The 17,808-nt window shown below is 45.9% G+C and overlaps 2 protein-coding genes across 5 annotated transcripts in view; one reads left to right on the forward strand and one right to left on the reverse strand.

The window, feature by feature from the left end:
- Positions 1-2,478, reverse strand: part of sema3h (sema domain, immunoglobulin domain (Ig), short basic domain, secreted, (semaphorin) 3H) — a 167,254-nt gene extending 164,776 nt beyond the window's left edge. For both annotated transcript variants that reach the window (XM_041191590.1, XM_041191591.1), the window contains exon 1: positions 1,833-2,478. In XM_041191590.1, coding sequence (XP_041047524.1) covers positions 1,833-2,007 — 175 coding nt within the window. In that variant the 5' untranslated portion in view covers positions 2,008-2,478. The remainder of the gene's footprint in view (positions 1-1,832) is intronic.
- Positions 2,479-16,309: 13,831 nt separating this feature from the next.
- zmynd10 (zinc finger, MYND-type containing 10) overlaps positions 16,310-17,808 on the forward strand; it is a 307,591-nt gene continuing 306,092 nt past the window's right edge. For all 3 annotated transcript variants that reach the window (XM_041191869.1, XM_041191870.1, XM_041191867.1), the window contains exon 1: positions 16,310-16,414. In XM_041191869.1, the coding sequence (XP_041047803.1) occupies positions 16,314-16,414 (101 nt within the window). In that variant the 5' untranslated portion in view covers positions 16,310-16,313. The remainder of the gene's footprint in view (positions 16,415-17,808) is intronic.

The raw sequence follows: 17,808 nt of genomic DNA on the forward strand, positions 1-17,808 counted from the left end.
CACCTTCCACAATTTATGCAGTCTCAGATGCCCCCACTGGCTACCTCAAGAACAGCATAAACAGGTGTGAATTAACAAGAGTTATCTGGTTAACCCCTCATGCACAACAGGGAGCTCGAAGGTGCCTCAGTGCTCCTAGAGGGGAACTCCACTTGAGGAGGAAAATTGGCACTACATTACTGGAGCCCACTCTTCAACTTGCAGCCCTTTTGAGTGCATTTCCTCACTGGATGCGTGATGGTGTCAACTTTACCCTTTAGCATTGTCACTGGATTTTACTCAAACATAAAAAGATTCACATGTGAACCTTTCGCACTATACATAAAAAAAGCACAAGCTGCTTAACTGTAGGTTTCAAAATTAATTTGTATAGTTTGGGCTGCAGAGCACTAGGGTTCAGTACTAGCAGCTCTGGGAATAATTTGCATGATGAATTTAGAAACCTCATTGTACAAGATTAGAGTGCCTGGGACTGCAGCGGTTCAAGACGACAGCTCACCACAGCCTTAAGGATAGTTAGGGACAGACAATAAATGCTGTTCTTGCCAGTGACACCTACACCCCATGACTGAATAAAAAAAGTACAATGTTTCTGAAAGTATACACTAGGAGAGTTCTCCCAGTGTTCTGGCCAACATTTATCCTTCAAGCAACACCTAAAACAGATTCAGAAAATGCTGGAAAAGCTCAGCAGGTCTGACAGGACTGTGGAGAGAGAAAAATAAAGTTAACGCATATGAACTCGAAACGTTAAAATTGGTTTTCTCCATCCACAGATGCTGTCAGACCTGCTGAGTTTTTCCAGCATTTTCTCCCTCCACAGATGCTGTCAGACCTGCTTTTACCTAAAACAGATTGTCATTATCTTATTGCCATTTGTTGGGGCTTTGCTTTGCACAAAGTGCCTGATGTGTTTCTTACAATACAATAGCAACTGCACCTCAAAAAGTATTTAACTGGCTGCAAAGTGCTATGCAACATTCTGAGGTAATGAAAGGCACTGTATAACTGCAAGTATTTTCTTTCTTCTGACATTGGTATTGGCACAGAATTATTGGCTGGATAATGACCATTTTGAAATGTTTTGTAATGTTCTTTTAGATATTTTATGAATAGACCATATGTTTGCAAAGAAAATGGCTAGATAATGGATAATGAGCGTCAGTTAATTTTAACACAAACCAACCAGCACCCAAACATTAATGTGATGTCAGAAAACCATCACTTGACCATTACCCAGGTAACTCATCCAATATAATTAATTTATTGATGTGTCTCCGACAGGGAACACAGATTATATCAAAAGACATTTTTCATTTATAACACATTTTCTTTTCACTATACACATGTTAAAGCAATACAGGTTACATGTTATATCTGAGAGAGACTACAATTACAGGATTAAGCAGTACACTCGGGGGAAGTGTAACAGAGGGAAGCAGACAGACAGACACAGAAGGTAAGAGACATGGAAAGAAATGAGACAGACAGATATTGGGAACAAGAGGCAGAAACTGAAGAACATTCCATGAGCGCTTGTGAAAGGGAGAGGCACCGAAAGGTAAAAAAGACACAGACAGAAAGAAACATAAGAAATGAAAAGGATCCGTCACAGAGAGGGAGAGAGAGAGAGAGAGAGAAATACAGAGACAGAAGCACAGAAGAGACAGAGGAAGATGCAGCCAATGTTTGCTACAGAAATACAGTGGGCCAGAAACAGACAACACAAGAGAGAGGCACAGAGACAGATGAAGAGGAACAGAGTGAGAAAAAGGCACAGAAAGAGAGAGCGACCACAACCACAGAGTAAGATAAGATAATTGGAGGTCTACCTGAGAAGGTGAGCCGGAGCCGGGCCTGTGAAGGTCTCCATGCACTGGTCAGTCGTTCCCCAAGGACAGACAGCAACAGGACCTGAAGGAGGAATGCACTGAGCCTCCAGAGACCGAGGGTGAATCCATATCCACTAGAACTCAAAGGTAAATAGTGAGCCTTGTTAATCCACATTGTATGGCGCACACTTTTCTTTTTCGTTCTTTCCAGAAGTAACTTCAACAAGTCACAATAGCAATTCTTCAAAGCTTGACACTGTCCCAGTGCAAATCTGAGTGAAGGGGTTGACAGGAGGAGAAAAGCAGAAAACAGCTGCGAGGGGGGCGACTTGTAGGTCTCAGCCTGACTGACCTCTCAACCCAAGAGGTCAACAACAGAAGTTTCAGATCTTGTGCTTCTCAATTAACCTCTTCGGATATGAGGGTCACGGGCGCACAGTTGGAGTCTGTCACCAGCACTCTCGACCTTTTCCCCGGTAAACACTCAACACACAGCAGCCTCCTCACAGTGCCTGCTCTATGTCTCTCTCCTGGTGTAAAGTGAACTTTTGGACAGGAGCTATCGCCTTCCTCTGATTCTTGGCTGTTCCCTCCCTTTGCCAGGTCCTCAGCGACAGCTCGCACTCAGTGCATGTGTCCTCTGACTGTCCGCCTGTCCCTCCTTAACCAGAGCTGGGGAGGGAGGGAGAGCCAGGCACACGCCCCTCCTCTCTTTCAGCCGTCAGTGGGATCACTGGAGAAAGTTAAATGCAAATCACACGTTTGGAATTCCGCCTTAATACTTAAGAGACAGAAACCATGTTAGATTAACCCCCACACATGTTTCGATTATTCCCCAACTTCCAGCCGCCCCTCTCTCTCTTTGCGTCCCCCTGTGCAAAACTCCACCTGAAGGTCAGAGTAAGCCGGTTAAGATATATGGCTTGTCAATACCAATGAAAGAATGAAGTCGCTTTTTTCTTTTAAATCCACAGTCAAATAATTCCCCTAGCAGTGGGCTGTAAGTGTGTGTGTGTGTGTATATAGAGGATGATGTCCCGTTGTGCTCTCATTGAGAGGTACCACTTGACTCTCTCAGGTCACTGTTGAAACGGCTCCACATCGGCAGTGTGGGTTAGTCAGCGAGGCTCCTGAGGCACGGATACCAGAGTTATTAATTGCTTCCTTACACGGAAGCACTTGACAGCGTCCCTTAGTGGCAGTGTTACAGGAGCGTTGATCATCAGAGCCGCTGAAGCTCAGATAGAATGTGATGGTTTTGGAGGGGGCGCAGCTCAGATACAGCACCATGATACCGGGGCTACAAAGGTTAAATCATAAGGCTAGGTTGCATAAAATTGCCTTGGATTGCCTTGAGTTTAAAAGGTTGTAGATGACCTGAGTGAGGCGGCTGAATGGTAAAGGAATTCTATAGGTTACCGGGAAAGTATTTTCTCTGGTGGGGTAATTCTGAAGGAGCGGACACAAACTTAAATTTAAAATTAGGCTGCTTACAAGCAAAATCAAGAAACAAAGGGAGGGTAGTGAAAATCAGGAAGGCTGTGTCTTGGGTCAATTCAAGCTTTCAAGTCTGAGATTGATAGATTTTTGTTGGGTAAGGGATACAAATCAAAGGCAGATAAATGGTATCCAGGTATAAGTCAGCCATAACCTAACTGAATGGCAGAACACACTCCATGGCTGATCATTTTTCCCAAGTTCAAATCACATTCAGTGCTGTTTCTCGCCAGAGCATGATATCATAGAAAGTCCCACAGACTTGCACTGAGGGAGCTGGGGGAGTGGTGCAGGCTGTTCCTTAAAGTTAGGGTTCAGGCACACTGAAGGGAGTACTGGGCCGGCTTCTAGCCCATGTTGCACATATTGGGGTAAATCTTGACCTTGTAAAATGGGGGACATGTTATAAAGGGTTAACAGATGGGGTATACCAATGTACGAAATAGATGATGATGTACCGCTGACCAGTCAGTCATGCATTGGACTGTCTCCAGAGAGAGGTTGGAATCATGCCTTGGAGCAAAATGCCTATTCTATAAACTGTTTAGATGTAGTACTAATAAACAAGTGTTAAACAGATATCAGAGTATGTCTATAGTCTGAAATAAAAACAGAAAATGCTGGAAAAACTCTGCAGGTCTGGCAGCATCTGTGGAGAGAGAAACAGAGTTAATGTTTCTAGTCTGTATGACTTCTTCAGATTCTAGATTTTAGATTTCCAGCATCTGCAGTATTTTGCTTTTACCTAGTCAATTAACCAAGTCCCATACCTAGAGTCGAAGATAGAAGGGCACATCTCAGAACAGGTGACAGTGATTCAGCAGCCTGCTTAACATCTGTTCTGGGTTTTATTTCAGCTGATTTCAATAGAAACAAAAATGGTAAGGGATGTAAAACAGGCTGGCAATTCACCATCACTCGTTTTATATAAATTGCACAAAGATCAACTCCATTGTCTGTGAATGAAACATTAGGACAAGCTTTTTCAGAAACCAGCACTGCCAAGTGAGGTGTGGTGCAGGTTATATCTACATGACCTGAGGTTGGATTATGGGGAGTGTGTTGGGTTATGGGTGAGCAGGGTCTGGGTATTTACTTTTTGTGTGGGTGTTACTTTCACTGCTGTAAAATCTGGCTGATGGCTGCCAACATTACTACTTTTACGTCACAGCATGCACAAAGCACCTTCAGTGACACCCTCAAAGCTCTGGCTATAATTTCGATACACATCCAGCAGGTAGTGGCCCAAGCCCAGGGACTTGAGCGCACAGTCCAGGCTGATATTCCAGTGCAGTACTGAGGGAGTGCTGCACTGTCTGAGGTGCCCTGTTTTTGCTTGAGATGTTAAACTGAGGCCCTGCCTGCCCTCTTGTGTGGATGGAAAAGTTCTCATGACACTGGGTGAAGAAGAGCTGGCGAGTTCACCCCAGTACTGCCTTGAGACCAGCATCCACTTAACCAGATTATCTGCTCATTATCCCATTGCTGTTTGTGAGATTTTGCTGGTCACAAATTAGTTTATGTGTGTCCCTACATTACACTTCAAAAGTACTTTACTGATTGCAAAGTGCATTGAGACATTTTGAAATCCTGAAAGGCATAAATGTAATGTCTCTTCCTTCCTTTAGTTTTCAGCTATAAAATCAATTTCTCGCCACCTAGTCCTTAATCTACATCAGCAGTGCAGATGGTCAAATTACGACAGAAGACTTGTACCACTAAGCAGACACAGTGAGTAAAAATATATTTAATTACTGGTAAACTTCCTCAGTACATTTTCTTTACAAACATCCGCAATCTCAGATGATATCAGTTGCCATTGGTGTCTATTGAAATGTGGTTGAACAGAGGGACAATGACCAATACAGTAGCTATTCTTAGACAGCTAGACACCTTGCCAAGTTAGAACGATGCCCTATCCGGTGGGGTGTGTAGGATCTCACAAAGGGGACAGGAGAGATCTAAGAAGGATATGCTTCACTTGCAAAAATGGGATAGGGAAGGGGCATGTGTCGAAAATTGATGGTGCAGGAAAACCAGTATCTTTTTTCTGAATGAAAGCTGTAGACATTTTCACTTGCACTCGATTGTTACCTATCATGGGAGCATCTTGTTAGAGACACCAAGCGGGGACCAAATCAAGGGTTGGCGACCTCACTCCACATTTCAGTCTGGGCTGTTTGATAGATTGGGGTTTGTGTGCAGTGTGAATATCTACAGCCAACAGCAGAGTTCAGTGTTCAAGAGGCCATTAGTCACGTATTTCCACAGGAAGTCATTTACTCAATATATATGTAGAGAGGGAAAGAGAGAGAGAGAGAGAGAGAGCAATCACTTGCCTGACATAAAACAGAGCCTCACTGCCATCTACAGGTCAGCAATGGTTCTGAGTGATGGACAACAGCCCTAAATGTGAAATCCTCTTAGAGCAGTCCACCAATGAAAGCAACATTATGCAGAAATACCTGGAAAAACTCAGCAGGTCTGGCAGCATCGGCGAAGAAGAACAAAGCTGACGTTTCGAGTCCTCATGACCCTTCAACAGAACTAAGTAGAAATAGGAAAGGGGTGAAATATAAGCTTATTTTTTCTTCTCCTTACTTTGTTCTTCTCCGCCAATGCTGCCAGGCCTCTGCTGAGTTTTTCCAGGTATTTCTGTTTTTGTTTTGGATTTCCAGCATCCGCAGTTTTTTGTTTTTATTTTTTGTTTTTATAAAGCAACATTATAATTTAACTTGACAAGTTTCCTTTGTTGTAATATAGTTTGGGTGCTTATTAGATTTTTATCTCTAAAAATGGGCATCTTTAGTTAGATTTTTTGAGTTGATGACACAGGGGCAACCCAACATCTCCTTTCAGATAGATCGAGAGGCTGGTAGAGAAGAATTTGGTAGACAATATAAATATGATTAATATTTAATTGATAAGTTTCCTTTATTTTTGTTTACATTTTCTATTAATTGTGTCTCCCCCCTCTCCACCCCAAAAGGGGTCACTTTTGTTAGGTATTTTCTTATTCAATTAAATTGACTTGTGGTAACTAATTGGGTAATCCAGCTTTGTTTCAGTGCTAGCAGTCTCACCTCGGAGTCAGAAGATTTTGGAGACAAGTCCCACTCCAGGGATTTGAGTACAAAATCCAGGTTGGCATTTTAGTGAAGCAATGCTGACTGTTGGAAGTGCCATCTTTCTAATGAAATTGTTAAACCCAGGGTCTGTCTGTCCAAATATGAGCAGCATCCTGTTTTCCCTGTTGTCCTGGACAGTACTTATCCGACAGCCAACAGCTAAAACAGATTATCTGGTCACATTGCTGTCTGTAGTACTTTGCTGTGTGCAAATTAGCTGCTGCTAGTATTGCAACAGGTGCTACATTTTTAAATTACTTCTTTGGCTGTAAAGTGCTTTGGACTTGAGAGACACTATATAAATACAATCTTTCCGTATTATCTTTAGCATAAACCACAGCGATGGAAATACTGAAACAAAATAACGAATATCATAATATACTGAAATGCTGACAGACTGATGTCAAAACCAGGTAATTTATTTATTTTCTAATTATTTCATGGGATGTGGGTGTCGCTGGCTAGACCAACATTTGTTGCCCATTCCTAATTGCCCTTGAGAAAGTTGTGGTGATCGGCCTTCTCGAACCACTGCAGTCCATATGATGCAGGTGTACACACAGAGCTGTTAGGGAGGGAGTTCCAGGAAAACAGAACAGTTTAAGAAAAAAAATGGTGCAACAATTCCGTTGGTGTGCACTGTCTGAATAACAAGCATTAACAGTGCAGGAACTAACTCCATGGGCTGGAGATTCCTGATCCTACTTACCCACCCACCTCCCTGACCCTAATCCACTATCCTGAGTTGGGGCCATTTAGTAACATGGGTAGTCTCACTAAGCGTTCTCTGCAATGGAGGAGTCCAGCCAATGTCTATGATCCCAGTGACAGGGAGAGGGTCTGATATGTGACTAGGGAGTTGGAGGGGGAAGGGGAACAGGGATCCCAGGAGGGTCCGTTCCCCATTCCCTGGGAGTCTTCCTATGGGAAGGGACTGATGAATGAGAGCTTGGGAATGCCAGGGAAAGCACTCCTATTCCTCCTGGTCCACAAGCAATGCTATAAAGGCAGCTCCCTACTCCCTGAAGCTGTCCTAATCTCCCTAAAACTGCTGGGTTTATTGAGGCCTGTAGAGAGCAGGTTGATTGCCCAGCTTTTGTCCGGCCTTTGTTAAACACAGCTTGGAGGCTCAAAACAAAAACAGAATTACCTGGAAAAACTCAGCAGGTCTGGCAGCATCGGCGGAGAAGAAAAGAGTTGACGTTTCGAGTCCTCATGACCCTTCGACAGAACTTGAGTTCGAGTCCAAGAAAGAGTTGAAATATAAGCTGGTTTAAGGTATGTGTGTGTGGGGGGCGGAGAGATAGAGAGACAGAGAGGTGGAGGGGGGGGGGGTGTGGTTGTAGGGACAAACAAGCAGTGATCACTGCTTGTTTGTCCCTACAACCACACCCCCCCCCCCCCCCACCTCTCTGTCTCTCTATCTCTCTGCCCCCCACACACACACCTTAAACCAGCTTATATTTCAACTCTTTCTTGGACTCGAACTCAAGTTCTGTCGAAGGGTCATGAGGACTCGAAACGTCAACTCTTTTCTTCTCCGCCGATGCTGCCAGACCTGCTGAGTTTTTCCAGGTAATTCTGTTTTTGTTTTGGATTTCCAGCATCCGCAGTTTTTTTGTTTTTAACAGCTTGGAGGCTGTTTGGGTCAGATCTGATACTTTTACAATTGTAATATCCCATCCGACTCAAATCCATCCATTTCTGGATGTTAAAATATACTCCTATGGATCAGTGCCATTAGTGATGAATCAACGTGAACGCTATGGGTCAGTGCCGGTTGCTGATTGATCAGCAGGAACTCTATGGCTCTGATATTTATTGGGGCAAGATTTCCAAGCTGGGTCAGGTCATGGTTTGGATGAGTTCTGGTCCTTCGCATGTCATGAGGCATATGTTTTATTTTAAAACAGATTCCCCACCCGTAAACCCAGCCTGTCAGATGGAGAATGCTACAGAAGAGGCCACAACCTAGGAGCAGTTAGGTTTCATGCTGCTTAGGGGAGAGATTGGTAATGGAGAGGAAGCTGGGTATAGAGTGGTTTTAAGAATTGAGGAGTCAGACTGAGTTAGGCTTAGAAATGGTGATGGGGTTAGGAGATATCATAGGGGGGATTGGAAAGAGATTGGAGAGAGAGATGGGGAGTCACATAAGAATTGTGATTACAGGCAAATTGATGATTGCTGAGGTAGGAATGGGGTTTCAGTGATTGTGGTGGTGTGGGAGGGAGGGAATTGCGGGAGGGTGTGTTGGTGACCATAGGGTTGTCAGTAATTGTGGGGGTGATCAGTGATCATGGCAGGGGAAGTTAGTGAGAGCAAGGGTGTCAATGAGTACAGGGTGGTTAGTGATTGTGGGGGAGGGTCAGTGATTGCAGAATGGTCAGTAATAGCAGGAGGTCATTTCAGTGATCGCAGGTTATCAGTGATCATGGTGGGGAGCAGTGATTTTTGGGGGCGGGTGGGGTGGTGTTCAGTCACTGTGTGGGGGGAGCAGGAATTGCTGGGGTGTCAGTGATTATGTCGGGTGGTCAGTGATTATGTCGGGTGGTCAGTGATAGCAGGGGGTAAATGATTGTGGGGTAGCTCAGTGATTATAGGGGAGGTCAGTGATTGTGTGGGCGGGTCAGTGATAGCAGGGGGTAAATGATTATGGGGGAGCTCAGTGATTATAGGGGAGGTCAGTGATTGTGTGGGCGGGTCAGTGATAGCAGGGGGTAAATGATTGTGGGGGAGCTCTGATTATAGGGGAGGTCAGTGATTGTGCGGGCAGATCAGTGATAGCAGGGAGTCAGTGATTGTGGGGTAGGTCAGTGATCGTGGGGGATTCAGTGATTATGGGGAGGTCAGTGATTGCGCAGGGGCAATGATAGGAGGGGGCAGTGATTATGGCAGGGGGGTCAATGATTGTGTGGACCAGATAGTGATAGTATGGGGGCAGTGAAAGCAGGGGGCAATGATTTTGTGGACAGCGGTGTCAGTAATTGGGGGGAGTTAGTAATTGCAGGGGGGTGGGCTCAATGATTTTGCAGGACAGGGCAGAGTGTGTGGGGTTTGTCAATGATTGTGGGAGAGAGGTTAATGATAGTGGGGGGAGTTGGTGATCTTGGCAGGTATTGGCAATCATGAGGGAGGGGGTCAGTGATTGTGGGTGGGGGAGGACAATGATCGCAGTGGGTGATGGCTGGGGGAGATCGTGGCGGTGAATGTGATATTTACTGGGTAACATGTAGGGCCAGAAAGAAACACTCATACTCCTCCTGGCCCACAAACAGCACTGCAAAGACACTTATCTGATGGAAATATGGCTGACTGTGGTTAAAAATATAAACCTTGCTAAAATGGACTCACACAAGCCCTTTTAAGAGGTTTTAATGTCAAACCCACCTCCTTGAGTGGATTAGCCATCTGCACTTGGCATGTTTGAGGTGTGTTGGGGTTCTCTTTCAGATTGTTACCATTTTAACTTCCCATCCAAACCCACCCATGGGTCAGCACCCATTTATGCGATTCTCCTTACCTGCTTGTAATGCTGTCCCCATCATACTCTCGCAACTCACTGGAAGGAACTCCAAGGGAGACGCGTGTGCAATAGTTTTTAAGCCTGTCACATTTCAGACTTCTCACACCGACTAATGTAAATATCTTTGTCACTGCTGAAATGTGTAAAGATATAGTCATTTTGAATATACAAACTCCCCTCATATACAAAGCCAGGGTTCCATTGATCTCAATCTTCAAAGTTCCAATTGTCCTAGTATCCCCAAGATTTTGGGGAGAGAGTTCCAGATTTCCACAATCCTTTGTGTGAACAATACTTCCTGATTTTACTCCTGAAATGCCTAGCCTCAATTTTAAAGATTGTGTCCATTTGTTCCAGATTGTCATACAACAGCAACTTCAGGCAAAAAGCAGATGCGCAATTCAATATGAATGTCTAAAAATTGCAACCCAAATTGTGCTCTCCACTGTTAGCTTTGTGAAAATGGCATCTCGTGCTTGGTCTCCTTTTTTTTAGGACTTTATTGCATGTGCCCAATAATTGTCCATTAAACTCAACACAGAAAATTAAGTTTTGCCATTACAAGCGTAAGTATATTATTAACATGATAAACGTTAATGACTGTTGATCAACTTCTCTGGCACAGAAGAAGTTGCTGTTACAAGTGTAGAATCTCATCCCATCAGCTTTTGGTTTTAAAAATACCAACTTTTAAATTAAAACATTTTCCTGACTTATCCTTTCTGCTTCCTCTTTCTATCTTTCTTAATCCAATCTTTCTTTTCCTTTCTTTTAATTCTCCCTTTCTTCATCTGATATGATTCTAATTCAGCCACCTACTCAGTCAATCCATTGGGTAGAATTTTATGACAGTGGGATTTTACGTTCCCGCTGTCATCAATGGGATTTATAACAGCCCGCTGCATTTTTCAACCCCGTCCCCGCTAAAACTGTAAAATTCTGTCCATTGTTTATCTCCCTATATTTTAATCTCAAGGAAGACTTATGGCAAGAAAATAAACTTTGCGGGTAAACTAGCAAGTAATATAAAAATGGACAGTAAGAGTGTCCTTAAAAATATAAAAAGGAAGAGAGAGGCCAAAGTGAACATAGGCCCCTTAGAGAATGAGGCTGGGGATATAATAATGGGGAACCAAGAAATGGCAAAGGAATTGAATCAATACTTTGCTTCAGCTTTCATGGTAGAAGATACTAATAGCATTCCAAAAATACTAAATAATCAAGGGGCAAAAGGCAGGGAGGAAATAAATACAATAACTATCACTAGAGAAAAAGTACTAGGGAAACTAATGGAACTAAAGGCTGATAAGTCCTCTGGACCTGATAGGTTGCATCCTAGGATATGAAAGGAAGTAGCTACAGAGATAGTGGATGCATTGGCAGTAATCTTCCAAGAATACTTAGATTCTGGAAAAGTCCCAGGGGATTGGAAAACTGCCAATGTAACACCCTTATTCAAAAAGGGAGGGAGACAAAAACGGGTAACTGTAGGACAGTTAGCTTAACATCTGTCATTGGGAAAATGTTGGAGTCGATTATAAAGAATGTAATAGCAGAGCATTTAGAAATACATAATCTAATCAAGCAGAGTCAGCTGGTTTCATGAAGGGGAAATTATGCCTACCAAATTTATTAGAATCCTTTGAGGAAGTAACAAGCAGGATAGATAAAGGGGAACCAGTAGATATAATATATTTGGATTTCCAAAAAGTGTTCAATAAGGTACCGCACATAAGGCTACTTAATAAGATAAGAGCCCATGGTGTTGGGGGTAGTATATTAGCATGGATAGAAGATTGGCTAACTAATGAAAGACAGAGAGTTGGGATAAGGAGGGCATTTTCGGGATGGCAACCTGTAACTAGTGGAGTGCCACAGGGATCAGTGCTGTGGCCTCAATTATTTACAATATATATTGACAAAGATGAGGGAAGTGAATGTATTATCGCCAGGTTTGTGGATGACACAAAAATAGGTGGAAAGGCAAGTGGTGAGGATGACACAAGGAGTCTACAGAGGGATATAGACAGGTTAAGTGAGTGGGCAAAAACTTGGCAGATGGAATATCATGTGGGAAAACGTGAGATTATGCACTTTGGCAGGAATAATAGAGGAGCTGAATATTATTTAAATGGAGAAAGACTACAAAATGCTGCAGCACAAAGGGATTTGGGAGTCCTTGTGTATGAATCCCAAAAAGCTAACATACAAGTTCAACAGGTAATAGGGAAGGCAAATGGAATGTCGGCCTTTATTTCAAAGGGGACAGAGTATAAAAATAGGGAAGTCTTGCGAAAACTATACAAGGCACTAATTAGACTAATTAGAATACTGTGAACAATTTTGTCCCCTTATCTAAGGAAAGATATACTGGCATTGGAGGCAGTCCAGAGAAGGTTCATTAGGTTGATCCTGGGTGTGGAGGGATTTTCTTTTGAGGAGAGGTTGAGTAGGTTGAGCCTGTACTCATTGGAGTTTAGAAGAATGAGAAGCGACCTTATTGAAACATATAAGATTCTTAGGGGGCTTGACAAGGTAGATGCTGAGAGGTTGTTTTCCTTTGTGGGAGAGTCTAGGACTAGAAGGCATAATCTCAGAGTAAAGGTGCACCCATTTAAAACAGAGATGAGGAGGAATTTCTTCTCTCAGAGGGTGTCAATCTGTGGAATTGTTTACTGCAGAGTGCTGAGAGAATATGCCGTCAGGCATATTCAAGGCTGAGATAGACAGATTTTAAAGGAATCCAGGGTTATGGGGAAAAGGCAGGAAAGTGGAGTCGAGGATTATCAGATCAGCCATGATCTCATTGAATGATGGAGCAGACTTGATGGGCTGAATGGCCTACTTCTGCTCCTACATCTTATGGTCTTATCGGTACTGTCCCTGTCTCTGAGCTAGAAGCTCTGGGTTCAAGTCCCACTCCAGGACTTGATGGCCAAGGATCGTGCATTCATAATGTGGCCAAACTTGTAATCAACTTGTAAATCCTTCCAATGTACACCAATGGCAGGCAGTAAGAGCAGTAGAGATTCCTGGTCAGACACATGATGGAAAGAAATTGGAGTCTCTGCCATCAATACCCATCGCTCCAGACTACTAAAATTGAAAGTGCACACTTATGTACCAGAGTTCCCTTTCTGACTATAACACCAACATAGAGTACAGAGGCAAAAATAAAAACAAAAAAACTGCGGATGCTGGAAATCCAAAACAAAAACAGAATTACCTGGAAAAACTCAGCAGGTCTGGCAGCATCGGCGGAGAAGAAAAGAGTTGACGTTTCGAGTCCTCATGACCCTTCGACAGAACTTGAGTTCGAGTCCAGGAAAGAGCTGAAATATAAGCTGGTTTAAGGTGTGTGTGTGGGGGGTGGAGAGATAGAGAGACAGAGAGGTGGAGGGGGTTGGTGTGGTTGTAGGGACAAACAAGCAGTGATAGAAGCAGATCATCAAAAGATGTCAACGACAATAGTACAATAGAACACATAGGTGTTAAAGTTAAAGTTGGTGATATTATCTAAACGATTGTGCTAATTAAGAATGGATGGTAGGGCACTCAAGGTATAGCTCTAGTGGGGTTTTTTTTAATAATGGAAAAGGAAAATCTTTATAATTTATTGGGAAAAAAAAGGCGCACTGACCTCTACCTCGCGGAGGCTGAGCGTCAACTCGCAGACACTTCCTCCTACCTCTCCCTGGACCATGACCCCACCACTGAACATCAAGCCACTGTTTCCAGGACTGTCACTGACCTCATCTCCTCTGGGGATCTCCCTCCCACAGCTTCCAACCTGATAGTCGCCCAACCTCGGATGGCCCGCTTCTATCTCCTACCCAAAATCCACAAACAGAACTGCCCCGGTAGACCGATCGTCTCAGCTTGCTCCTGCCCCACAGAACTCATTTCTCGTTATCTTGACTCCCTTCTCTCTCCCCTTGTCCAGTCCCTTCCCACCTACATCCGTGATTCCTCTGACACCTTACGTCACATCAACAATTTCCAGTTCCCTGGCCCCTACCGCTTCCTCTTCACCATGGACGTCCAATCCCTCTACACCTCCATCCCCCACCAGGATGGTCTGAGGGCCCTTAGCTTCTTCCTCGAACAGAGGCCCGAACAATCCCCATCCACCACTACTCTCCTCCGTCTGGCTGAACTTGTTCTCACGCTGAACAATTTCTCCTTTAACTCCTCTCACTTCCTCCAAATAAAAGGTGTGGCTATGGGTACCCGCATGGGCCCCAGCTATGCCTGTCTCTTTATGGGGTATGTGGAACATTCCTTGTTGCAGTCCTACTCCGGCCCCCTTCCACAACTCTTTCTCCGGTACATCGATGATTATTTCGGTGCCGCTTCATGCTCTCGTCAGGACTTGGAAAAATTTATTAATTTTGCTTCCAATCTCCACCCCTCCATCATTTTCACGTGGTCCATCTCTGACACTTCCCTTCCCTTCCTTGACCTCTCTGTCTCAATCTCTGGTGATAGACTGTCCACCAATATCCATTACAAACCCACCGACTCCCACAGCTATCTCGACTACAGCTCCTCACACCCCACTTCCTGTAAGGACTCCATCCCATTCTCTCAGTTCCTTCGCCTCCGTCGCATCTGTTCCGATGATGCTACCTTCAAAAACAGTTCCTCTGACATGTCCTCCTTCTTCCTTAACCGAGGTTTTCCACCCACGGTCGTTGACAGGGCCCTCAACCGTGTCCGGCCCGTCTCCCGCGCATCCGCCCTCACTCCTTCTCCTCCCTCCCAGAAACATGATAGGGTCCCCCTTGTCCTCACTTATCACCCCACCAGCCTCCGCATTCAAAGGATCATCCTCCACCATTTCCGCCAACTCCAGCATGATGCCACCACCAAACACATCTTCCCTTCACCCCCCTTATCGGCATTCCGTAGGGATCGCTCCCTCCGGGACACCCTGGTCCACTCCTCCATCACCCCCTACTCCTCAACCCCCTCCTATGGCACAACCCCATGCCCACGCAAAAGATGCAACACCTGCCCCTTCACTTCCTCTCTCCTCACCGTCCAAGGACCCAAACACTCCTTTCAAGTGAAGCAGCATTTCACTTGCATTTCCCCCAACTTAGTCTACTGCATTCGTTGCTCCCAATGTGGTCTCCTCTACATTGGAGAGACCAAACGTAAGCTGGGCGACCGCTTTGCAGAACACCTGCAGTCTGTCCGCAAGAATGACCCAAACCTCCCTGTCGCTTGCCATTTTAACACTCCACCCTGCTCTCTTGCCCACATGTCTGTCCTTGGCTTGCTGTATTGTTCCAGTGAAGCCCAATGCAAACTGGAGGAACAACACCTCATCTTCCGGCTAGGGACTTTACAGCCTTCCGGACTGAATATTGAATTCAACAACTTTAGGTCGTGAGCTCCCTCCCCCATCCCCACCCCCTTTCTGTTTCCCCCTTCTCTTTTTTTTTCCTAATAAATTATAAAGATTTTCCTTTTCCATTATTAAAAAAAAACCCACTAGAGCTATACCTTGAGTGCCCTACCATCCATTCTTAATTAGCACATTCGTTTAGATAATATCACCAACTTTAACTTTAACACCTATGTGTTCTATTGTACTATTGTCGTTGACATCTTTTGATGATCTGCTTCTATCACTGCTTGTTTGTCCCTACAACCACACCAACCCCCTCCACCTCTCTGTCTCTCTATCTCTCCGCCCCCCACACACACACCTTAAACCAGCTTATATTTCAGCTCTTTCCTGGACTCGAACTCAAGTTCTGTCGAAGGGTCATGAGGACTCGAAACGTCAACTCTTTTCTTCTCCGCCGATGCTGCCAGACCTGCTGAGTTTTTCCAGGTAATTCTGTTTTTGTTATAGAGTACAGAGGCCCCTCCCGAGACTTACTGCTTCCCCCTTACCACACCCATCAGGAAAGACACGCCCATATCTGGGTGGGGCTCCGTTAGGATGCGCCCACATCAGGGTGGGTTTACCGTTAGGAGATGCCCACAACAGGGCGGGGCTCCACGAGGAAACGCCAACAGTAACAAGCAACTTGTTAGGACAAAAACAGAATTACCTGGAAAAACTCAACAGGTCTGGCAGCATCGGCGGAGGAGAGCACAGTTGACGTTTCGAGTCCTCATGACCCTTCAACAGAACTAAGTAAAAATAGGAAGTTTTCCAGGTATTTCTGTTTCTGTTTTTGTTAGGACACACCTCCTGATTGATTGCCTCGTTCCATTGGTTGCATCAGTGTGGCCCCGCCCCATAGTTGCACATGCGCGTTGTCGTTATGTTTGAGTTGCTATGGGAACAGTCATACCGTCCGTTTGAGCAGGGAGATGGCGGCTGGTCAGGCGTCGGTTGTGCTCCTCCCGGTGGAGGCTGCAGGATACGCGCAGAGTCTGCAGGAGTTTCCCCTTAAAGACATCGGCAGCGTCCGGTGAGGGAACGGGGTGCAGTGGAGATCTCGGGGGAGAGTGAGAGAGGAAAATGAGACCCTGGAAGTTCGGGAGTGACCCGGAGGGAGGGAGGGAATGGGGGGGGGGGGGGGGGGGGGCGGAGTTGTGAGTGATATCCTGGGGGGTGGGGTGGGGGATGAGTGAGATCCTGGGGTGGGGTGGGGGTGATCCTGGGGTGGAGTGGGGTGATCCTGGGGTGGGGTAGGGTGGGTTGGTGGAGTGATCCTGGGGTGGGGTGGGGTGGGGGAGCGGAGTGATCCTGGGGTGGGGTGGGGGGTCGGAGTGATCCTGGGGTGGGGTGGGGGGTCGGAGTGATCCTGGGGTGGGGTGGGGTGGAGGGGCGGAGTGATCCTGGGCTGGGGTGGGGGGGGGGCGGAGTGATCCTGGGGTGGGGTGGGGGGGTGGAGTGATCCTGGGGTGGGGTGGGGTTGGGGTGGGGGGGTGGGGTGGGGGGGTGGAGTGATCCTGGGGTTGGGGGGGAGTGATTCTGGTGTAGGGTTGGGGAGGGGGAGAGTGATCCTGGCTGGCGGTGGAGGGAAAGGGAGACCCTGGATGGGGGAGGGGGAATCCTCGGGTTCAGGGGAGGAGAGTGATCCTGGATGGGGGGTGATCCTGGGATGGGGTGGTAAGGAGAGAGTGATCCTGGATGGGAAGGGGGAGGGTGATCCTGTGATGGGGGTGTGGGGAGAGCGATCCTGGATTGGGGAGGAGTGATCCTGGGGGTGGTTGGGGAGTCAGTGATGTTGGGGTGGCAGTGATCCGGGGGGGAAGATCCTGGATGGGGGGATAGTGATCCTGGATTGTGGGGGGCAGGGGGCGGGTCTGATCCTGGATAGGGGGGGACGGAGGTAATCTGGGCGAGGGGTGTGATCCAGTGGGAGAATAATCCTGTGGGGGCGTGTAGAGTGTGATCCAGAGGGTGTGAGGCATGGGAGCAAAGTGTCTTGGGGGGAGTGTGTTGCAGGGTGAGTGGGAAGCATGACAGTGGCTGATCACCGGGCTGTAGCCTCAGAGTGCCCTTCATTCCACTTTCCTTCAGCCATCCATCCAACCCATTATATATTAACATGGCCTCTGCTTCAATTGCTAACTCTGGTGATGTGTATCTCAGTCTCATAATCTGTGTAAACGTTGTTTGTTCTCAATTAATTACATTTAATTCATTGAGAGGCTCTCAATCACTGCACTGTCTGTATCCACCTATTCTGGAATAGTCCTTCAGAATTATAAATGCCTCGATGAAATTGGCCCCGTCTCCTCTGAGGTAACTTCCTTCTCGGTCTCTCTGCTGCCTTTGACATGGCTGACCACACCATCCTTTTATGCCTCTCTTCTGTTATCCAGCTGTATGGAACTGCACTCACCTGGTTCTATT

The sequence above is a fragment of the Carcharodon carcharias genome, chromosome 7 (genome assembly GCF_017639515.1).
Source record: "Carcharodon carcharias isolate sCarCar2 chromosome 7, sCarCar2.pri, whole genome shotgun sequence".
Taxonomy (NCBI): domain Eukaryota; kingdom Metazoa; phylum Chordata; class Chondrichthyes; order Lamniformes; family Lamnidae; genus Carcharodon; species Carcharodon carcharias.